This window comes from Cariama cristata, unplaced genomic scaffold, assembly GCF_000690535.1.
Source record: "Cariama cristata isolate BGI_N322 unplaced genomic scaffold, ASM69053v1 scaffold940, whole genome shotgun sequence".
In the NCBI taxonomy this organism is placed as follows: Eukaryota; Metazoa; Chordata; class Aves; order Cariamiformes; family Cariamidae; genus Cariama; species Cariama cristata.
In genome coordinates, this window is record NW_009596127.1 from 14,358 (window position 1) to 39,004 (window position 24,647).

General features: G+C 43.9%; 1 protein-coding gene across 1 annotated transcript in view; it reads left to right on the plus strand.

Annotated features, from left to right (window-relative positions):
* Nucleotides 1–7,879, plus strand: part of EXOG (endo/exonuclease (5'-3'), endonuclease G-like) — a gene marked incomplete at its 5' end in the record, with an annotated part of 21,137 nt that extends 13,258 nt beyond the window's left edge. The window contains one exon of the mRNA XM_009704526.1: nucleotides 7,284–7,879. Coding sequence (XP_009702828.1) covers nucleotides 7,284–7,745 — 462 coding nt within the window. The remainder of the gene's footprint in view (nucleotides 1–7,283) is intronic.
* Nucleotides 7,880–24,647: the final 16,768 nt, after the last annotated feature.

Here is a 24,647-nt window from a genome sequence, read left to right on the forward strand (position 1 = left end):
TGGATTCAGTGTTAAGTAACCTAAATGGGTTCTATGGAAGTAGTAGTCTGTTGTCATGTAAATACAGTATCATAATGCATATACACACCCTCTTTATTAAAAAAAAAAGGGAGTTGGGGTATCTGTCTTTTAATGCCATAACTATGTATTTAGGCATAGCTTTTTTTTTTACCATCTGTTGGTTTGTTTTTTTTTTTCTTTTTGAGGATTGCCAAATGATTTGACAATAGCAATGAGACCAACCATAACAAATTAAATTTTCCTGAAGTACATACCTTTGCATTTTGGAGTGCTTGACTGTGCAGTGTAGTTGCAGATTGTTACTTTGATTTTTATCTGTAGTATTTTCTGTTTTCTGGATTGCTAGGTCTACCTTCACACCCCTCGGTTCTTCTCAGTGCCATCTGACAGAATTCTCTCAAGTATTGGGGAAAAAACACTTATCAAGAGAAACTGAAAGGACCTGAAGGCAGTTAATGCTGTCACAATGATCAAGTAAATAAAATTGTACTGGTAGCAAAGGGAATTTTTTTATACAGCTAGGAAGTCTTTTTCTATACAAAATTTAGTATCAAATTATAATAATGCTCTGGATTGTCAAACCTGGGGTCATATCAGCAGAAATGATATTATCTACAATAAAACACCTGATGGACCTGGTCAGTATCATGCCTCAGGTTACAGCTAAAACAAAACAAATGCCTATTCAGAGAAAGCTACAGTCTTATTTTGAGTGACAGGAATGATGTCCTTGAATTCTGTCCATCAAGAAATGTGACAGAAGTCTTAATTTTGTTACTGCCAGATGTAGATGGAAGTACTGTTACCTAGAGTATTGTATTTTTCCTTGTTTTCAGTCAGTTCTGGTTTGCAGTATGGCTTAGTTCTAAACTCTGGTTATTATACAGAGAGTGAGTGAAGAAATGGTTACTGGAGTGTAGAGGGGATTTCTGGAGCTATCATTTTAATGTATTTGGTGATGGTACTCGCTGATGCAAGGATGCTTCAGTGTGTCCTGGCAGTTAAGGCATGATTGAAGGTGATTTTTGTTTACCAGGTTCTAAGAGAATCTTAGATAATTGTCAATCCAGTGCTGGCTCTTGCTGATGAAAGGCTAGTCTCTTCTGCTAATTCTCTTCACCGTTGATTTTCATTTTCTAGTCACTAGGTGGCAAAATACTACTTTTAAATTCGTGAGTCCTTTCTTTTAAAAATTACTCCTACCCTTTCAGAAGAAGAAAATTTTCTTATCACTCTGGGAAGCTGTAACAAGTCCAGTATAAAATTAAGATATGACATTTGTGTAAGTTTTAAAACTTCTAGCAAGAGTAACACTCTGTAACACCTTATATATTCCCTTTCTCCTGTTTATATAAGAATGGAGTTTTCTTTCACATAAACTCCAAACTATCATTTTTAGGGACTGCTTTGCCCGATATTTATCTGACTACCACCGTGAAGGTGACATTTGTTAATGCCATATGCTTAAACTTACCCTCCACCCTCCTTAAAGCACTCCACAGATATTATCAAATTTGTCTTTCCTCCAATTTTAAAAACTGCGACCACGAACAGCTTAATGATTTGACCAAAATCGGGAGGAAAGCCAAGCTTAAGACAAATTCCCATCCAGTGACTTATCTATGAGACTGGATTTATCAAAACTCACTGAGTTCTCTCTGGTTTAGGAAATCGTGTTACTTCTGCCCTTATCTTTATCTGTCCCTGTGAGCTCTTTAAGTTTGTATAACTGCTTACCAACACATTTGTTGTTTTAGCAATAGGTAAACATCTCTAAATGTCAGGAATTGCACACGTTTTAATGGCCCATCCTCATGACAGCTGTCCATGTTTAATTGAGCATGGAGGAGTGTAACAAATTTATACACACTTGTGGAATGTCAATAACAATGTCAATAACAATAAAAAACAATAAACACTATGCTGAAAAGGGCATTATCATCATGTTGCATTATTAGACAACACCAGTTCAGTTGTAGGGCTTCAGCCTGCACCACATCACCAAAAAAAACAAGAGCAAAGCAAAAGTGAAAGGAATAAGCAGCTGCAAAAAGTTAGGGCAGTGAACATTTTTATGTTGAACTGATACATATAGCAAAGAGAAATAGTATCTGAAATGTCACATTAGTTTCGCAAATGATGATGGGAAAGGAATACTATAAAAAGAAGGCTTTTAGCTTGAGTGCTTTTTTTTTGTTGTTGTTCAAAATTTGAAAGACTAAGCAAAATTTTATAGGAATAGCAAAATGGAAATTTTCAAAGGATTGCACAAAAATTTACCTTGTAGCCTGTTATCAACATGGTGTGAAAGTATGTAGGACAGCAGTGATTTTCAACAGACCATTGCTGTATTTTCTTGCTTACATTAGCACTTGAGACTTTTTTTTTTTCTTTTTATATCACAGATACTATTAAAAACTGCTGCTCTTCTCCGACTGGGACAGATAGCTGTCTCAGGCATTGATTGCTGAAAGATCATCTCTTGCCTGTGGATAGACTAGCACAAATCAAAGTCAACATCTGTGCATGGATAATCTTAACTCATTTTCTATTCTGTTACAATAGGAGCATATGCTCTCCGCCTCTGTTAGACATGTATTGAGATAAAAGGGATGGGGCAGATCAGAATAGTGATTCAGACTGCTGTAGTTAGGTATGAAAGTCCTCTAGGTGGCAATAGAAAATGAATTGTTGAGTTTGTTTTTCTTACCTACTGCTTGTGTTGCGAACTTCACTTCTACAGAATCACACTTCACTTCTTTCCCTGACTGTTGAGCTGTGTGTGTGCAGCAGCTCTGTGGAAACATTCATCTGGAGCTTCTGTATCTACTCCTTTAAAAAAGCAAATTGTGGTATATTACAGAGCTTAATGATGGAAGTATTATGGCATACTCCAGAACTGCATTTCCTTTTTTAATGGAAATTGTTGAGTCACGCTGGCTGCATAAGCTATGGGTGACACTTCCTGTGCATGGTTCACAGAAGTGTTAAACTGCAGAAAAAAAAAAGTGTATTCTTTGTTGCGCTTAGTTACTGTCAGAGAAATCAGACACCCTCCTTTGATAGTATTCTTCTCCAGCAGAATGAGCTGGGCATAGAACTTTCATGCCTCCTTTTGTGTAAGGAAAGGTAGCCCTTTGGCAGGCTGAAGTTTGTTTTAATCACTTCAGCAGTATTAGAACTCAGTGAAGTAATTACGGAAGTAGTTTACTGCTGTTCAGAGGACTAGTATAAAGCCTGTGCACTACTTAAATTTTAGTTAAATCCTCAAAAGAGAGCTTATGTGGAACTGAAGTGGTACATAAATTACACATATGGCCTTTGCCTGTATAGAGTTGAGTTGTGTTTAGCACTACATTTCTCAAAAGGCCAACCCTTCCTTCATTTTGAACTAGCCCTTCTTTCCTACTTTCCTTCCCTCCTTCATAGGTGCATATACTATGCATAAATGTGCGTTATTTTTCATAGAATATATATATTTGCATAATATTACATAAGCACAGGGTCTGTTTTCCCTTAACACCCACTTTAGGCATTCAGCATTTCCATTTCATACCTAACTATTCTATGTGCAGCTCTATTCATTCCCCAGCCTTTCTGTCCACCCACTCAGTCCTCAGAATCAATCCCCTGTTCCCTCTGCTAGCTCACTCAACATGCATTCACCTGTTTGTTTTACATATGCCGTATACCTCCTAATTGGAGATAGTTGTAGCAGCTCCATCTGCGTGTTCACCCTTCCTCTAGTCTTTTATACAACAAGCAGAGGATGCTGGTACGTGTATGTGTGTGGGAGGTGTTGAGAAGGGGAGGGAGCCGAGCCAAGGAGGACCTAGTACATATACATGTATTTACAGTGGGAAGAAGTATGTGAAGAGGCCTGGAAAAGGCAGCGCAGGCCGTACTGCACAGGAACACTGCAGGTCAGGAGACTGTTGGCCCAGCAGGAATCTGGGGAACAGGCTTTAGTCTCACGACTACCTTCTCTCAGGAGGCTACAGCAGCTTTGGGGTGCAGCGCAGCTCTGCACAGCCTCTTCCTTCTCTTCCACCCTGCCCTAGGAGTGTGTCAGAGCTGGGATTGCAGCGCAGGCTCTGCAAGCTCCCAGGGGGGTTAAAAGAAACTCCAGCCTTCGGCCTTCAAGAATGTCAGTAACTGGATGCACTTGGGTGAATATGAAAATGAGAACCCCCTCCTCTCCCCCTCAGAGCTTTTCATGCTTCTTGGCTCCCTGCCTCTCACCCCCAGTATGTTGCATGTCTTCCCCAGTTTGAGTACCATCTATCTCAAATAGGTTAAACTCCTAACACCATTTTGTAATTCAGTTTTAACCCACCAGTTACAACAGGGTGCTGATGTGTAGTTTTTAGTATATTTTAAAATTACGTGTGCATCAGTCAGTTTTGATTACTTATGCCGTTGATCCTGAGGAGCTGTAACTCTGGTTTCACCCACGCTGAATGCTAAATGCAAAGTGCTTTGACACTCAGGAGCTCTAATTTCCTTATCAAGATGTGTCATCATTGAAAGGGAAAGTAGATTTGGCATAAGGCATTTATTTATTGCTTACCAGTTTCAATGACTGTTAGATGTCTAGGCAGAGCTTTATTTAGGAGAAGGTTGGTGACATAAGCAAGATCATTTTTGAAAAAAAAAAAAAAGTTTAAAGTACAGTAAAACCATTAAATAGTTTAGGGAAGGGAATGAAATATTCTATAACAGAGTAAAGAAATGTAAGAGCACGTATTTGCCAGAGACAGTAGCAATGTTACTACTATGTTATTGCACAAAACATGAAATAACTTTATCAGAGGTTTCCCTTTCTCCTGAAGGTGCTTTCTCTGGTTTTGGTCTAACCAGTAAGACCTAAAGACCAGCCACTTAAAAAAAACTGGCAACAGAAGTAGGAGATACACTAAAAGCACTGAAAGAATTCGTAACTGAAATTAGTTAACTGTTGGAATAGACTGATATGAACCTTGGTTCAGTAGCCACAGGCAAAGTTTAGTTTTAAAAGTGTATTTTCTTTTGCAGAAGTGCTGAACACTCTCAGAATAAAGCATGCATAGGAAGTGTTTTTTTTGTGACTGAGTTATACTGAATATGTGAATGGACAAACCATGTCCGAACCGATAGACGGGGTTAGTTTGTAAAATACTTTCTATTAAGGTGATAGGTTGTGGCAGTGAAATAAATACTCGCTTTCTCTGAAATTGTGTTTTAACTGCATCTAACAAAAGCTGTCAAAAATCAAAACAAGCAGTCTGCTTTTGCAGGTCTTGCAAATACTGGAAATAGTACCAAATTACTGGATTTTATGTATAAAATAAGGCCTTTGTAATTTTTGTAAGGCGTCTGCATCTTTTTCCTCTGTTGCCATTACAATAAAAATACAAATTTTAGAAGGGTAGTTATACAGAAGGGTTATGCAAAACTCAGATTTTCCGTATGTGAGCCTGTTACACTTTATTAGCATGGCAGATTCAATTCAGCAATATTGAGTATCACTCAATTCAGCATGCTTGAGTATCACTTTTTGAATACTGGAGAGATTACATTTATCATCAATAGGTATATTCCCTTGGACTTATTCCTGACAGAGTGGGATGTCTACTGTATACATATGTGTGTGAGCTTTTAATGGATTTTACGTGAATTCACCTCCTGGTGCTTCGGTTAAATTCCTGGATCCTGGTCTGAGTGACACAGCTGTAAACCCAACATATACAAGCTCTGAAGTTGAATCATAGTGTATTTATGGAAGAAATAGGTGCGTTTTCTTTGGATAGACTTCTCTTCCAAGATACTGAGTCACTGAATATGCTTTATATCCACGTCCCCTCAAAAAAACGCTTACTTAGGTAATGTAGCTTTTAAATACAATCTGTGTATAGGTAATAGAGATACAAAAAATAACTGACAGAAGGTAAGTTAGAGTTGATTTGAAATGCGTATTAAAAAATGCATGATTTGGAACTGTCAGGTCGGGAACTTAGCATAGAGCCACTGTTACTGAAAACAGCTTTCCAAGCATTAACGGTGTGGTGCAGTATGAGAATGGAGCTCTTACCATCCCTTCAAGTAAGCTACACTTACAGATCTGCGCCAGGATTAGGGAGCTGGGATCTTGGCTGACTCCCTGTTTCCAAACGTGTTTTTCAGATTGATTCCAGTTCCATTTCAGCCGTAACTGAAGTTGCATCTGCTTGGGAGATTTAAGTTGAGTTCCTTCTTCTAGCAGAGCTCCTTGTCACAAATCTTTACGAATATTTAGGCAATTAGTTTAGGCAAAACTAATATTTTGACCTTTTGTCCGCATTGTTGCTCATAACAGTATAATATAAAATCAATGGTGTTATAGGAGAAAGACGGAGAATCTTCTGGGAAAGTTTCCTACCAACAGTGGCCGAATAACCCTTCAGTGAAGTGTTCTTTGCCCTGCTTTTCCTGTTTGAGAGAGAGGTTCAGGCATCAAATAACTAGCTCATTCCTGACCCCCTATATAAGGAGCTGCAATGGAATGGTGCTGTGGTGGGTTGACCTTGGCTGGGTACCAGGTGCCCACCAAGCTGCTCTGTCACTCCCCGCCTCAGCAGGATTTGAGGGGGAAAAAATAAAATGGAAAGAACTTACAGGTCAAGATAAAGGCAGTTTAATAAAGCAAAAGCAAAGGCCGCGCACGGCAGCAAAGGGAAACAAAAGATTTATTCTCTACTTCCCATCAGCAGACGCTGTCCAGCCACTTCTCGGGAAGTCGGACTTCAGTATGCATAGTGGTTGCTCCGGAAGACAAATGTCATCATAACAAATGCCCCCCCCGCCTCCTCCTTGCTCTTAGCTTTTATTGCTGAGCAGACGTCGTGTGGTATGGAATGTCCCTTTGGTCAGTTTGGGTCAGCTGTGCTGGCTATATCCCCTCCCAAGATCTTGCCTATCCCCAGCCTGCTGGTGAGGCGGGGGGAGACAGCGTTGATGCTGTGAGAGCACTTCTCAGCAGTAACCAAAACACTGGTGTGTGATTAACACCCTTCTAGCTAACAATACAAAGAACAGCACTATGAGGGCTACTATGGGGAAGATTAACTCCATCTCGACCAATACAGGTGCTTTCCACCTCAGCTTCTAGTCTGATAACATTGCGCATGATTTTGATGTGTAGTTATGTGCTGTGGCTCTTTTTTAGAGGTACTAAGATTAATCTCACCTCTTCCCACCCCCAAATGATAAGATCTGTATTTGTAACATAACCTTCCCTTTGACAGGTAATCGGAAAGGATGATGTAGCTGTGCCATCCCACCTGTACAAGGTGATCCTTGCCAGAAGAAGCAGAACTTCTACAGAGCCCTTGGTACTGGGAGCTTTTGTGGTGCCAAACAATCCCATAGGCTTCAGTCACCAGCTGCCTGAGTTCCAAGTAAATATTGAAGATCTGGAAAAAATGTCAGGTTTAGTTTTCTTCCCCCAGGTGGACAAAACCAAAGATGTTAAAAATATCTGTGAGGTGGATACCTGTAAACTGATGGGCTTCAAGGAATTTACATTGTACATTACTGCTCGAAAAGTGCAGAGTGCCCGAACATTGCACCGGTTGGAGAAAGCCATGTCAGAGTTAAGGGAGGCAGGAATTGAACCTGATGAATATCTTCTGAAGCTTCACAAGAAGAAGGAGGAAGAACTACTGCAGGAAAAACAAGTAGCAGCTAGAGAGGGGAGAGCTGGCTGAGTACTTGTTTGGGAAGATGTTTGGGATTTTGTCCTTTGAAAGGGGAGCTGAAGGCAAACGCAAAGACAAGGACTCTATGAATTATCCTTTTTTTGAGTTGTGAAAACAATAAAGAAACATTTGGAAGCTGATGGGCTTGGAATAATGTTCATTCTCCTGTAACATGATGCACACACATGGTTTGCTGCAGTACTTAGATGTGGGAAATGAAAACGACCCCTTTCTGGCATGAATAGATTACTGGACCTCCAGAAAAGGCTTTGTGCTATTTTCCAAGCGAGACGTCAGACGTAGGGTTTGAATGGAATCCCTTCTAGGAATATTATAAAAATAGACAGTAGACACCTTGGGAGTATAACTGGAACATGTTTAAATGTAATTCCGCCTGCAAATGTCTTCCAGTATGATGCTGTAGAAGCAATGGTACTTTCTGGGATTTTTTAAAAGTTAAATTAATTTAGAAATACTTCATTTAACACACTTTTATTAGAGACCTCTAAGACACAATCTGACAGTCTTTACTTAGTTGTGTTAACCAAACCAGTTTGTCTCTTACCTCTCCTGACGTTGTATGCTTTGGATGCTTCAGCATGTCAGTAGCTGTCAAGTGTTGTCATTTGCAGTGGACTTCTTCCATTCATGTATAATTCTGCAATTAAAAAAAAAAAAATAGAAGCAGAGTTTACACAAGTTGCTACCAGTGTTGATTGGGTCTTCATAAATTAATATAATCTTAATGTTTCACCACTAAGTTTGGATAAATGTGTTTTCTTGCATATTGTTTGATTTGAGAGGTAAGCACTGCTTGCTTTTTGTTCGTGGTAGTCACTCACTGGCTTTTTTCCCAGCATCAGTCTTTGGTCTATAAACTTCACAACAAAACTTCCACGTGAAAGCAGAAGATTGACTAAAAATCCATTTCCAGTTCTGTTTCAGCAACAACTGAAGTTGCTCAGGTCTGCATCTGCTGGGCAAGTTTAAGGAATTTTTTTTTTCATTAGTTTTGTACTTTGTGTGTACATCTTGAATTTCAGACATAAACTAGTGTGAGTTATATCCTTTGAGATCTCACATCTGGAGAGGAAGAGTAAAAACTGGAAATATTTGGAATTTCTTTTAGTGGTAAGAATCTATATAAATTTGGAGTCATGCCATAAAAACACCTTCAGTCGTTTTAAAGTAAGTCTTAATAGTTTCTGGGAAAAATCATGTAGTGCCAGGCTGAATTGGGCTGTTTTCATAAAGGATGAATCAGGAGCATTATTTGGATGTTGTGAATCATCGACTGAATGTTCTAAAAACTCTATGGTTTCCTTCATCTCAGTTCAGTTGCAGTATCCAAAAGTAGATCACTTTATAAAGCAGTTATGGTTCCCATGGCACTTTTGTGTTTGCCAAGAACATATTTACAAAATCCAGATATTTAAAACCAGAGAAGTATGACTAGCTAAGGACATCATAAAAGCTTACTGCCCACGTAAATTAGAGAGAAATTGGGTGAAATCCTGACAAAATGTTTGCTCATTTCAATTTTAGCCCAGAATTTTGGTTGTTAACCCTATCAAATACAACAAAACCAAAACAAACAGCCGCCTCTCCCTTTGCAGAACGTGGGAGATGGTCGGTGTGCGTTGCCTGGAATTAACAAACTGCTGGATACTTCATGTGCCTCTTGATGGTCTTGTGTGTGCTTCACTGGAGTCCAAGCAGCCTTTTGGCACTGAGATGGTGTCACCCTTTGGAAAAGGTACCTGGTCATTGCTCTTCAAATTGTCTTTCTCTTTTCCTCATTATTTGAATTATTTATGGTTTTTAGTTCAACCTTCCACCTTCCTTTTCCTCTTGATCCTTTCAGCTGGGACGTTACAGATCTCTCCTGCAGTGCTCACACACACCTGCAGACAGCTGAAACAGATCCCAGTGCTACAGATATGTGTCCATCCGTAGCGAAAAACCTGTTTTGGGACAGCACCGGTTGTACGCAAGGAAGTCCAGGTGTTTTCCCTTTCTGCTGACATCTCGCCGTTACGACCACCGCAGAAGTGCCGAGCATGGCTCTCCTGTGGAGACCTGCTATGGAGACCAGCTGCTTCCTAAGGCCATACCTCCTCGGGCGTTATGTACCCCCTTGAATTCCTGCAAACCCCAGTTACCGTAATTCTCATGCCTCGTGGCTTACCACATAGACTAGGCTCCCTGTGTAACATTCAGCTCTGTTTGAGCATGGTTGGTGTTCCTTGGCTGCTCTCAGAGGGTGGCAGCAGGTGGTGAACGGTGAAACTGCTTTCAGCGCTGGTCTGTGCCAAGGAGCACGTTTACCTGCTCGTCTTCTGCTGGTTTCCTCATCTGAAATAACTGTGGAGTCTAGCATATAACAAAAAAAATGTACTTTCCTTACAATAGGAAATGTAAGACAAGTAATAGCAAGGGGGTGAGGCTTTACACACTTGTTTGAGCCACCTTTGTAAGTAATTGCTTCAAGACCCTTTGTGAGAACTGTGCTCATGTCCGTGTCCATCAGTTATTCCAGTTGCGCACTTCATCACTTCCCTCTGTGCGTCTGTAGTGACAACGCGAACCTCTGTGATGCAGCTAAGCAGCAGGAGTCCTGGAAATGGAGAAGTCTGTGCTTTGTTCCTCCACTTGTTTAATATGTTTGTTTTTAAAGCTAAATAACCGAATTGCGAGGGAAGTTGATGACTAGGCTGTCCGCAGCCTGATACAGTGATTTTCTGATATTCCCTTGGCCGTCTACACTTGATTGTTACTGCTAGTGTTGAATCAGGGTGAAAGTGATGGTAAATAGGAGGTGGTGGGGAAGGGAATGCAGAGGAGAGCTGCTGCTGTGCTCAAGGGCGTCAGGCTGCAGCCCACCAGCTCCGCTCGGTGCATTTGTGGTATTTGGCCTTTTGAGGGCAGACTCTTTCCGCAGTGTCGGCCTCGGTGGCCAAAAATGATGGGGGATATGAATCAAGTGTCTCTGACCCATAATAACTGTCTTTCTGTTTGTAATACTAAGATAACCATATAAAATGAATTGTTTCGAGTGTTATATTGACAGCAGTGCAGTATGAAGCTAATGATTTTTCCTAGATAAGGGTTTTGACAATAATGTTTGAAAGTGCCTTTAGATTGACCACTCAAGTTGTCTATCTGCTCCAAAGACAATTTTGACTCCAGCTTCTTCATTAATCTCATTCTAGTGAGGATTTAACCCTGCACTGATGTCTTGGAGTGCTACTGTTCTGCATCTGTAAACACAAATCTGTGTGTGTGTGTGTAATTTAAATTTCTACTTTTTATTTTGGCGTGGTTGGTTCACTTCAGAGCACCGTTTTGCAAATTTTCAATTTGTCCTGTAGTAGTAAAGATGAGTCTCATTAGCTCGTTGTGCTAAGTGCTGCACTAACCTCTGGAGAAACAGTCCCTGTCCTGAAAAGGTGACATGTATTAGATACAGCAGGCAACAACTGGAAGGGGAGAAGATACACACCCAGAAATTTGAGGATTTGTTTCATCAAAGGGCTTCAGAGGTGCTGCAACACCCACCTTTGGGTGTCCTTTCCATCACTGGAATCATCTCCCTGACAGAGACACTCAGATGTCCTGTAAAATAGATGGAGGAAAGTAGGTAAGAAGAACCAGGATTTGCAGAAGCTGCTAATCTGGCCAGCAGTGATTGCTGGAGATGGACACTGGGTTTTTCGGGGGGGTTTCAGTCTTGAACCTTTTTTTGGAATTGTCTAGACAAGCTAAACCTCTGTCATGGAAAACCATTACATAGAGAAACTGTTAAATAAGGAAGAGTGGCTGGAAAGCTGCCTGGTGGAGAAGGACCTAGGGGTGCTGGTCAACAGCCGGCTGAACATGAGCCAGCAGTGTGACCAGGTGGGCACGAAGGCCAACGGCATCCTGACTTGTGTCAGGAATAGTGTGGCCAGCAGGACCAGGGCAGTGATCGTCCCCCAGTACTCGGCACTGGTGAGGCCGTACCTCGAGTGCTGTGTCCAGTTCTGGGCCCCTCACTACAAGAAAGCCCTTGAGGTGCTGGAGCGAGTCCAGAGAAGGGCAACGAAGGTGGTGAAGGGTCTGGAGCACAAGTCTGATGGGGAGCGGCTGAGGGAGCTGGGGGGGTTTAGCCTGGAGAAGAGGAGGCTGAGGGGGGACCTGATCGCTCTCTACAACGACCTGAAAGGAGGTTGTAGGGAGGTGGGGATTGGCCTCTTGTCCCAAATAACGAGTGATAGGACAAGAGGAAATGGTCTCAAGTTGCACCAGAGGAGGTTTAGATTGAATATTAGGAAGAATTTCTTCACCGAAAGGGTTGTCAGGCATTGGAACAGGCTGCCCAGGGAAGTGGCTGAGTCACCATCCCTGGAGATACTTAAAAGGCGGTTAGATGTGGTGCTCAGGGATGTGGTGTAGTGGTGGACTTGGCAGTGTTACGTTAACAGTTGGACTTGATGATCTTAAAAGTCTTTTCCAGCCTAAATGATTCTATGATTCTGCCAGTACACCACCTGGTTTAGCGAGATGTCCAAGCAGACATGCTTTCACAGCCACCTTTGATTTGGTTCATGGACTTGAAGACACTGATCTTTCTAGTGGAAACTTTCAGTTTGTACAAACCCTAGCAAACTGGCCAGATATAGGGCCATGCTGTCCCCCTCCGTAGAGGCAGCCACTACAGCCCCAGCGGATTGGAAGAAGATCTGCCTGCCAGGCACCCTCATCATCTGTGCCGGTGGGTGGAATGGGCTGTTGAAATACAGCAGCCTTTCTTCAGCTGGGTTTGGTGGGAGGTCTCCTCGGTGAAGGAACTCCAAAGATGCATCCCAGGTAGGGCCAGGCGGGTGGGTGAACCTGAGCTGCTTAAAGATGGGACAGCAGAGGAACAAGGAGGGGATTTTCTAGTGGTAACTTGCAGAGAAGCGGGCGCCTCGGGTACTGTAGTGCCTGGGTCTCTTTACATGTTTAACCTGTGCCAACCTGTGTGAAGAAAGCCCCAAACCCTCCTGTGCCCATCCTGGTCCTATGAGTTTGTTGCCCAGCAGTGAAGCTGTGGAGGAGTTCTGTATAAACCCCAAAGTGCTCTTGCTAGTAACCTGGCTCAGTGGGGAAGTGAGGAGCAATTTTGCTGTTATTTTTGAATTGTCTTCTCCTGCAGTCACACGGGAAAAGCTTTTCTCACCATGCAGCGAAGGAAATGTAGGAAATGTTCCTTTTTCTATTTGATTTTGGTCCATCTAATCAGCTCCACCTACACAGTGGTGGTGTAGCCAGTTCTCACACGCTTCCTAATAGCCATCTGCCTGTGCAATCAATGGCTTGTCTGTTTTTGCCATAGCTTGGAGGAAAAGACCGAACGAGAGCTTTGAGTATTTGCGTAAAATATCTGAAGTGTCTGTGTGGATGCTCCGGGATGGATACTCAGCACTGGCTATGAACAACCCCCACTTTCCCGTGTTGTGAAATACTACAGGGCAACTGGCCTTTTCCCTTGTCCCCTTCAAACAGGGCAGGTTTTCCACCTACCGTGTGAACAATTAACAGCTGTGGCAACATAATATTCCCAAAATACTCCCAAGAGCTGAACGCAATGCTTTTGGTGTTGGTTTGAGAGGTACGATGGCTGGCATCCCGGCTTCCCCACCAGTGCGTTCAGCGGGTGAGGAGAGATGCAGAAAACAGGTCTGGGATGGAAACACTTCCAACTCTGCTTAAGAAACAGTGTGAAGGTATTTAGCAGATCACAAAAGTAAATTTGGCTTGTGTCAAGAATAAATATTTCCCAAGACAACAAATGAAGACCTGTGCAAGTTTTCCCTAGCAGCTCTCAGCAGCTGATGGGGCAGGGCTCGGTATTGAGCAGGCTGGAGCTGGGGAGGGAATGGGAGCACCCACTGAGCTGCTGGTGCTCAACAGCCTTAAGTCCTGTCCTGTCTTTGCATGGATGTGTCCATCTGAAGGAAGACCAGCCTGTCTCCCTGCCAGCCTCCTTTTACTCCCATGTATTAAGAAAAATATGTTTTCCTCCCCCCCCAGCTGTTTTGTGACCCAGTTCATGCTCTTCGATGCTACAGTACCTCCAAAAGGGGGATAGCCATGGCCGAGCACCTGGTGACCCACAATGGGACACAAAGCATGGTGAAATGAAACCATAGCTGGATTAGGGAGCTTGGCGGTAAAGGTGGGCTTGAGCTTGGATTTGATTACCAGAGTGTCGTAAGATGCAAGGTAAGCTAAAACTAAAGGGTGTGAAAGCAAGGCGAGAAAGCTGACCTAACTGATGGCAGTGCTAGAGGGGAGGATGCTAAATTGTGTCCCTCGACCATCAGCAGGTCCCTTGGGTTGAAACAGAGCTGCTTCAGTGGTAGCTGAAGGGCCTTCTGCAGAACATCTACCCTGTGATACCTCTCTGCGAGGTGGGTGGGTAGGGTTACCACCCTGTGCCTGTGCATGTATACACATATGCTGGTCCCAAAAGGAGATGGGCAAGAAATGTAAGGCTTGCTGCAAGCACTGCGTTTGTGATACAGGCAGGCTGTTTCCTTTCATCACATGTGACTTCATTTTTCAGTCTCCTCCAGCTCTGGGTACTGAGGCTTCAGCCTTTGCCTGTCTATCTCATCTACAACTCCACAGGCTGAATTTCATCATCTACAAGGGGACACCACTCCTCTCCCATTCCTGTGAAGGAGGGAAGGGGAGAGAACATAACTACTATCTTGCTTATTCATTTTGGACCATAGCATTGCACCTAGCTGAGCTCACCTCAAGCTGGGAAATGCAGCAGCTGAAGCTCCAGAAAAAGGTGCTGGGATTCACCTAACTTGATTTAACTGCATCTTAAAGACAATTGTATTGCTATTCCTATTGCCACACTATTGCTAACTGTATTGTTATATTATTAGCATATCAGACTGACTGTCCTTTCTAGTCGAGGGAAATCTAATCGGAGAATCCAGTAGTGCTCACTTAAAGCTCAGGACCTCATGGCAAGAGATCTGCTGGTGACAGGGCTGCCTTTCCCCACTGCCAGCATGTACCCAGGGGGGACTTTGGAGCCCTGCAAATACCTGCCAAGGTTAACGAGCAAACAGAATGATTGCTTGGTGTGTGTTAGCCTGAGTAACAACATCTTAACCTTTCCTTTTTGCTTTGTCACAGGCATCCTGTAATGTCAAGCAAGTGTAACAGGGAAAAGCTGCAGAGGGAGAAACTGTGCAAGAGCAGCGAAAGGCTGCGGTGAAATTTCCCCATCCTCCCTTGTCCCAGCTCCAGACTTCAGGTGTTTTAATGTGTGGGGAGATTCCCGTGGGTGGGAATGCAAAATGTATGTTCACGTGGAGTTAGGATCGGCATGTGGCTGTGTGGGAGAGGAGTCTTGGCTCCAGGGTTATGTTTTCATTACCTGAGATTTGTGCTTTAGCGAGTAGGAGATTTCAGGAAAGAAATCGATGTTCCTGCCATCGAGCTAAGTCCCATCGGTAGCAGAGCGGCACCCTCGCCATCTCTGGGCTTGCCTGTCCTGAGCCCTTGCCAGCATGCAGATGTCCAAGGCAGACCACATCCTTCTTGCAAAAGCCATGTGTATGAAAAGCAAAGTATTGAAGATGCTGGAGACCAATATTCAAACACCCATGCACCCGATTTACACGGGGAATTTGAACTCCAGGTTCCCTCTCCCAGGGGGAACACATTCACCATGGGGGTGTAGGAAGAAGTGGGAGGTGAAGTCTTCTGCTAAAACATTTCTACTATCCCTAAATTGCTCAGGAGCTTTGGATGTCGTTAGGCCAACGAGGGAGGATGCAGTCCTCACTGCCGAGCTTATCGGTGGTGCAAGGTGTGAGTCTCTGCCCCGTGGAGACTGTAAGTGCTGTGAAGAAGTGGGTGAGACTGTGCAGGAGCGTGTTTGGGGGGTCCCACAAAGCAGCAGCCCCGGGACTGCAGGCACGAACAGGAGCCCCAGGGAGGTCTGGGATTTCCCATCGCCTTAGGAGTCCTGAAGTAAAACCAGAGACACTCCCGTTACATGTGATAACACTTCAGGGACTTGAAGATTAAGCCAGGTGATTTTTTTTTTTAAAGTAAGGTGTGCTAAGCACATAAAATACTGAGTCCAGCCATTCCCGTGCTCTTTTGCCTGCCAGACTCTCCTCTGAGCATGACCTTCCTCACCCCCATGGTCCTCCTCACCCCCACAGCCCCCCTCACCCCCACATACTCCTTCAAATCAGCAACTTTGCTTTGTTCTCACCCCTCTGTACTCCTCCTCCCTCGGAAGCTGCCATCACCAAAGCGAACGCATTGCTCTTACTAATAGCAAAGTAATCAATTTGAGTCACTGTATACATTAGTAATGGCCATGTAATTCTAGTGCAAATTAGGTTTGGGCAGGCTGCGAAGCCCGAGACATCTCGTCTTCCTGAGCAGAGCTTGGATTTACTGTCCTCCGGGGAAGGCCACAGTGAAACACCCCCCTACCCCCCTCGCAAATCCTCCCTTGATTGGATACAGTACGGTCGTCTGATTAAAATTGTGCAGTGGTTCAGAAAATGATTTTCAGCCAGTGCTTCACAGTAAATTACTTTTTTTTTTTTCCCCCCCAAGACAACAAATTTTTACCTCAAGTACAGCTGGACACTGAAATGAGAAACTCAAGAAAACCAAGATGCCAGCAAGATGAAGATGGAGAGGGGTCAAGGGAGCACCCGGCAGTGGTGACGCCCTGCCACGGGCAATCCCGGGTGCGCAGACGTGCAAATCCCATGAGCCCGAAGCCTGGTACCCACTCGCATGGTGATGCTGCTCACTTAACACCCAGATTCCTTTTCTCACCGCGTCAGACCCCTGGCAAGGTTTGCCGGTGCCATGGGTAGGCGAGGAGCATCTCGTGTGGGCAAATATCTCGGTACCCACTGCTATACCCCAGCGTGGGATGTCCCCTTCCCGATGTGCCTTGCCTGTGCCTGTCACCAAACTGCTTAGGGAGGTAGATGGGAGGAGCGGAGTGTGTGTCCCTCCTGCCACCCTCCCCTTCGCCCCGACGGCCACTGCTGCCTGGAGGGTGAAGAAAGCCCCAGAGCTATGTGCCCACCAATGCCAGCCATGCGGCGTTTTCCAGTCCTGGGTGTTAAAACCACCCACTTCACGCTGAAAGGTCACTGAAGGAAGTGTAAAATTTTTAACTCAATACATGGAATGGGGTCTCCTGTTTCCCATGTGAGCATCCCAATAACACCTGGAGACTCGTCTGTCCCTAATGCCTGATTCTGCACTAGCTCACTCATCCAAAACACTGCTGATGCTCTTCAGCATGGGGAGAGCTGCCCGCTGTCTTCCATCCTGCAGCAAGGGTTTGTCAGGGAAGGATGCAATTTCCAAAATTAGTCCAAGATGAATCTCCCGTTTCTTGGGTTGCCCAAAGGAGGGTCAGGAGGTGTACCACCCTGCCACAGTTTCTAAAACATCTTAAGCATCTGCCTGCAGGAAGGTGTCTTTAGTTGTGATTCCAGTGATGGCAATACTGTCCTAAATTCAGCATGTTCAAGCCTCGAGGAGGAGTGAGATTTAAGCACGTAGCTCTCAGCCCTTCCTGATGGCCTTTCATGGAGCTTGTGCCCACCTCATTGGTGCCCATCCTGTACAATGGGTGCTGGCCTGGATCTCCAGGTATTGGGCACCCAGCGGTGGGCACATCTGGACTGAGCCTTGCTCCTTGCAGCTCTCACCCCATGGCAGGGGGCTGTGTCTGTGTAAGGAGGTAGGATAAGGAATAATAATAATATAAAAAATAATCCATGTAAATTCTGCAGCAAATGTGTGCCTGAGAAGGAGTGGTTGTTGGTAAGGAAAAGGGAGATGGGATTTTTTTAATTAGAGCTGGATAATTTATTGACTGTATGCTCACATGTCAATGTGTCTATGTGTCGTTTGAAGTGTCTTTTAACAAGTGGTATGGCATTGCTTGTAGGTGGTCATACACTGAGTTAAAGGTCTGAATTTACCATATTTTTTTTTGTTTTCCTGGAGGGACTGTGACAGCCTGAGGAAGTGGACAACAGCAGGCAATAAGGCAGCTTTATGTACACTGTATTTAAGATGTATGTTTGCATTCAAATAAATGTAAAACTGATTTCCTCCCTTTTGAGAAAAAAAATTTAAATGCTGACTAGAAGCCTATCAATGGCGATGAACCACCTGACTCTTTAACAACCTTGGAAGTAGAAGAAAATTTGCATGTGCTGCAAACAAGTGGAGGATCTTTGTCACAACCAATACCAACTTCCCACCTTGGCTGTGACGCAGGCTCTCTCCACTTGGTATTTCCTCCATGAGAAGTGAGTAGTGTGGAGGAGGGAAGGGCTCTTTATTAAATTAAGAAAATATGTTTCACAGCATATTGGCATTGAGCTGGAAAGGAGCAGAGCCCACTCCCTCTCCCTGTCCCCGCAGGATCGTTCCTCGCCGGGGATGATTAGTGCCTTCGTCCATCCAGTTTGAAATGTCACATTTCCTGCTGCAATTAGAAGGAGCTTTTATCCGCGGGATGTATGTGTGTGTGTCTGAGGGGGTGTTTTCATTCCCTCCAGGTGAATGTTTTAGTAAGCAACGTCCAACACATAACACAAATACTTGAAACATTTTACTATTACTAAAGACTGTTATTGCAGCTTTCGCAACCTTTCAGAGATCCCTGGGAACTTGAAAGACGGAGCGGGCTTATAAAAGGAAGCATGATCTTGGTTTTAAGCTGGGGTATAGGAGAGACGTGGTTTCAGCGTGCTCAGTTCCCAAAAGGAGCTGCTCTCACCCTTGCAGGGCTTGCCCATACCAGCCTGCTGGGACCCAACAGCAGCAGTTGCTCAGCCCCTCCTGAGACCACCTCCAAGCAGCTGGCAGCAAAGGTCCACCACATTTTGGTGGAGATAAGGCAAAAAGATGCCAAAGGTAATACACCAGCTCTGTGCCCTGGTCTGAGGGTGTTTAGCATCCTTTTGATGGAGAGTGTTGAGCCCAGGCAGTGGGGCTGCCTGAGCTGGGCAAGAAGCTGCAGAACTTACTTCCGAGGACTCCAAGGATATGCACGATCCAAGGATAGGGCTTGGGTACAGGGCTGGCAGCATCCGGGCTGTGCAACGTTTGGCACACTTTCTAACACAGACTTGGCCCATGCTATTTACCATTCTTCTGTAAGACACCTGGGCGTAGGTAGGGTGATGACATGGGCTGGGGACTTTTCTCCCTGAGAAATCTGGATAAAAGCAGCCAGTTTGGGTGGGGAAGAGACACATTAATGCAAGCCACTCGGTGGTGTTTGTAATAACCAGGCCTCACACTATTTAATTTAGTAATACAGACATATGTGAAGATGCTTTGAAGGTCATGAAAGAACAGTCCTGCTCAAAGATTTCATCCTAAATATGAAGTCCTTCTGATTCTGATTTGACAATGCATCTGCAAACATAGGATGAAATTTTCAGTTCTATTAGTTATTGAGTAGACGCACATTTTTTAATGGAGCAAATTATAGCTCCAAATAAGCCAACACAGCAGAGCAGAGGTCTTGACTATGATGTATAATGTAACAGGATTATGTATTTACTTTCTGCATCTTGTGCATGCATGAGAAGGTGAGGTTCCTACCCAAATGTCTTAAGAGTTTTCAGGTGTGATCCTACAAACCCTTATTCACACAAGTAGTCTCAGTTACTTCAAAGGGGGCTCTTCATAAAAAAGAAATTTGCCTCTTTAGAGTTGGGAAAATAGAAAATGAAAACATTGAGTCAGTCACAGTGCCCCACCTATATAATTTAGAGTATATGTTTAACAATATAAGTACTAATATATTGGGCTTGGCAACCAAGATTTTCTAAATTGGAGCCCTAACATTAGATCTCTTCAGCTATATTTGGGATGCAAAAAGCACTGAGGCTTCAGGATACAGAAGGAGATACCTAACGTTAGATATATGAGCAGTTGTTGACCCCAAATTGATATTTGGGGTGAAAGTTCAGTATTCCATGAAAGGGAGGTTTGAGAAAGTGCTCTTGTTTTTACAATTACAGTACTCCAGGCAGCTGTTGTTCTTTGGGTGTTTGCACATTTAAGCACTTTTTACAGGCTAAAGTAGATCTGCAGTCATGGCCAATTGTGCTGGCTCCTTGGCCCACCTTACCTTCTTCATGGTTTTTGTCTCCATCTCCGGCCAACGGTGCTACATCTCTCCAAAGCTGCTTTTCAGCTACTGGCACCATCCTGGTTTTGGCCCCTGTTAGTGCTGGCTTTAGCAGGCACTACAAAACAAGAGTGTAGGAACAGAGCGGGATCAAAACATGGAGCCCCAGCTTGGGATGTTGTCTTGATGTGTGAGTCCCTAGAACTCTCATCATCAAACATCTGACGTCAAAATGATGTCTCACTGACAAAACATTGTTGTCTTCCTCTATTGTGTCATATGTCTCATGATTGCCCAAACAGCCTATTTTTTGTGAAAAATTTGGCAGTTACTCCTGCTCATTCGTGGCCTTTCCATAGCATCAACCGCATCATGAAGGTCAGAAACCTTGGCCAGAGAAAACCTATTCTGTGTTTGGGTTAGATGCTGTTGGGCTAGCAAGGAAGAGGTGCACTTGCCGTAGGAGTGTCTGTGCTGCTGTTGCACATGACCTGAGGACAGTGCTGCATCCTCTACTTGGTGGTCCCCAGCTCAGTAAGAGCCAACATTTGAAGCCTCCCAAGAGGAGTCTTAAAAGCCACCTGGTACACTGAAGTAAATACCCAAAATTGACTTTCGGGAGGTACTCTGGGAGATCAAGTCCTCACTGTTCTACCTCAGGCACAAAATAATTGGAAGCTACCTTATGTGGACTGCATTAGTTTGTCATGGGTCTTAGTGACAAAGGAGGTGGAAGTGGTTCTGCTATTGACCTGAAATTTATTTTAAAATGTGCTTATGACCCAATTTTAAGCGTTGACATATGAAAATCCTGCCCTTGGTTTTCAGAAGAAAGTAAAAAGAAGAAGAGGAAAAACAAAATGAGAAAGGAAATTCATGAGGAAGATTCATGACAAAGAGTGCAGATATCATGGGTCACACCAGGTATCATAACTCTCTTGCCTTATAGCCACTTCAGAGCACAGAACGAAAGCTCAAAACTCAAAAGAAAAGACTTGTGTACAGATTAGCATCTTTTCTCAAGCACTGTTATTTCCCATTACCTGATGTGTCCATATGTCCTACTACACATGTTCTATGTGTCCTACTACAAGTTTCCTCACACTATGGGGGCGTGTGTTGCCATTTCACTTTTGGGGTGACTTTGCACAGGTCTCAAACAAGGCACCAGACAATGGCCCGGGATGCTCGTGGCTTGCAGGCGGTCCCCCTCCCACTTTTCCCTCTACCTTACTGTTTTTCATGTACTTTTTCCTCTTTTGCTCTCATTTCACTTGTTCTTCCCTCGTTCCTTGGTGTTCTGGCACTTCACCGTGCAGTTCACGAGGTTTTGTCCACTTCAGACAGGGTTGATCTGCAGGGAAAAATGACTAGATTTTGAATACACAAAAGAAAAAGCATGAAGCCCAACATGTTAGTAAGGGGCAGGCTTTAATTACCTAGCTATTATTGCATTACTCCAGAGTAGAGGAAATATGACTAAAGCTATGCCTGTGCTTCTGGCGTACGACTGCTGTCAAATTCAATAAGGACTTATTAAACATCACAGAGGTGTGACTAAAGGAAATGATGAGCAGAATGTTGAAAATAGCAGTCGTGGTCCTATTGTGTGCACTATGAATTTCTAATCTGGAATGGTGGGGAATGTCTGTAGGGGAAGAGCAGAAAGAAGTTGCCATATTTTACCATCAAAGAAAATCAAAATTAGGCTTCAGGAAAAGCCGTCCTAACTATGAAGTGATGGGTGATCCCCTGGCCCAGGTGACCCCGGGGTGCTGCTGGGTCTTCTCTCATGGCCTTCCTGGGTGCTGATCCCTGCTTCAAGCGTGGCTTATTCCCTTTACAGGGGACAGTCGTTGACTGGAAACCTCAGGAATGGTCCTGAGAGGAGAGACCAGAGTGCAGGTCTGTCCTCCTGTGTGTGGCCAGCACTACAGGGTGATGGTTTACTTTTCCATCTCTCTGACCCAGGTGTGGTGCATCTTGGGCATCCCAGCTCCAACTCCAGAGCTCATCACGGAGAAAGTCTGCCTCTTGGCATACCCACAGCCTGTGGGAGGGCTGGAATAGTGGAGCTGGAGGTTGGAGCCTGTTTTTGCTGCTTAGAAACTCAGTCTCCCATCTGTCAACCCTTCAGGGCACCCAGTGCCAAAATATGCCCATCCTGCACAGGTCGGGTGGTGACTCATTCACTGGTGGTGTTTTGGAGGGCAGGAGATCTTCTTTGATGACACAAGAGAGTGCAAAGTGGCTGAAGATGTCTGCTGGGAGATCCAAGCTCCAGGAGAGGCAGGAATTCAGGTACACGTCTCTGCCTGGTGCTTCCTACCCGCCCGTGACTCCTGCGGGCTCCCCTCCAGCTTTCTGCCTTTGCCCTTCAGAGGTACGTCTCCTCCCACTGAAGGCACAGGGAGGTCCCTGATTCAGGCAATCTGGGTCATCCTAGCATTGCAAAACACGTAGTATTTTTGCTGTCACTGTGCACATGTTAATCACTGAAGCAGGTCATCCAAATTGTGCTTGCAGCCTCCTGAGTCAAACTCTTTTGAGATGCATTTTTATTTAGGAATCAGCACCAAAGACTGCTCTGGAGAGTCAGGGCCTGATATGAAACATGCAGTTATCTCCTTGAAAGAGATATAACTGTAGAGCCAGGTTGGCTGCTGGTGTAAAAACTCCCCAAAGTGTGGTGGCCACATCGGACCCATGCCACCGGCAGTCAGCTCTGTCCTCCCTATGTCTCCCGTTGCGTTACTGGCTCTGTCTTTAAAACAAAAACATAATCGACAAGCATTGACCAGTTTTCATGCATTAAACAATTAGAACAGCAAACACAGAGGCTTTACATCACTTCTCCTTTCAATACCTAACATCAGTATCTTCCTCCCGAATGAGTTTTTAACAGCCGTGTTGTTTTGAAATGCAGCACAGCACCATTAGCAGCTTTACAGCAGAAGAACTGTATTACTTTTAAGTAGAACATTACAGGGCTGAGTACCATTTCTTTCAGGGATGCAATTAGGGAGGTGATGGAGCGTGATGCCTGGTCAGGTAATTGATCAAATGCTGGTCAGCTACTGCCCCATATTAATAGAATGATCAATGGTGATGATACAAGTTTAGTAAAAGAAATGGAAATGAAGGAATAGCGGGATCTGAACTGGGTACTCATTGGGTTTAACAGGCATGCTGTGTGCTAATGAAACCCTGCGAGAGAGAAAATCCAAGCTCGAGCTTAGCTCTCTGGTTACCCGCTTACCCCACCTCTGCTGCTGAGCTGCCTGACCTGAACCTGCTGGGTACAGGGACCACGTGGGAGAGAGCGAGGCTGCATATCACACGTGAGGATGTCCTGGTGGGCTATCTACCCTGCATCCTCTGCAAGCTCTTCCAGGGAGGGAAAAAACCCTGACCTCTGCTGAGCAAGCCACACTGAACTCAATTTATAATCAATGGAGAGATGTGTGTGCGTCTAATCCTTTACGTGCCCATTTTAGGGTGGGATGAGTAGCATTTTTATGCTCCACTGTCTCTGGTGACAAGGTTTCCCTGTAAGCAATGCTACAAACTCTATTTGTGATGTGCAGGGAGGTACCTCTCATCAGATGCTCTTTGTGGACTCCCTAGGCAGGACTGCAAGTTTGCAAGTTTTTACCGGTTATAATTTTGAAGACAAATGAACAAATATAGACACAATTGTCTCAAGGTCAAATGTGGAGTCAATGAAACCCAGAAGTCCTGGCCCTATTATGCAGGCTCAGCCACTTGATTAAATTATTGCACTGATTTTTTCCTTCTTTTCCTGTTGTAATGCTATTGTTGCCTCTTAATAAACTGTGGATATTAATGATCCATGAAAATCTTCTAGAGAAATAAAATAAATTGGGAATTTCAATCTCTTGAGACTTTAACCAAAAACCTAAAAGCAAAACCTTAAAGACACAAATTTCAACATAACCAAAGTTATCTCAAAGCCATAACTCAGCTGCTGTCTAATCTGTAGGTTCCCCAAGGGTCTAAGTTTCTTTTGGTCTACATTTATCCCCTCTTTTTGAATTTATATTGAACAAGATATATTGCTGTAGCCTATCAAAAAAAAAAATCTATATTGCAAAATATTGTATTTTAGATGTTTTCGTGCACAGCAACACAATAGATCTGGAACTGTCCTCATCAACATATGGATGACTGAGATGTGAAGAAGCCCATCAGGTCCCTCTTTTGCTGCATTATCACTGCTGATCAGTGACAGTTGACATTAAAAGAGCCTGGTGGTGAGCAGTAAAGCTGTTTTAAAAAAATCCAAGAATCAAAAACAACCCCCCAAATTTCTTTCAATTAAAGCCACATAATGCATTACACCCTGCTGTAAGGATTAAGTGCATCGGCTGAATCATTAACATCACAGAGCCCACAGTAGAACTCTTATTTTAGACATTAAACTTTTCTACCAACCGTACACTGTATGTATGTCAGAGAAAGAGAGAACAAGAGTGCAAACCTCAGCTCTGGAAAGTATTTGCTTGGATGGCAGCAACTGTGTTTCTGTGACATTGCATGTATTTAGCTGAATTTTATGGGTGGAAAAGAGATGAATCAGGCACAAGTAACATGAGGAACAAGAGAGCTACATTAAACCGTAGCTGGAATTTGTGGCTGAGTCATGGGAACAGTGTATAGATCAGCAAGACAAATTTCAGAGGTACGAGAGACATTCA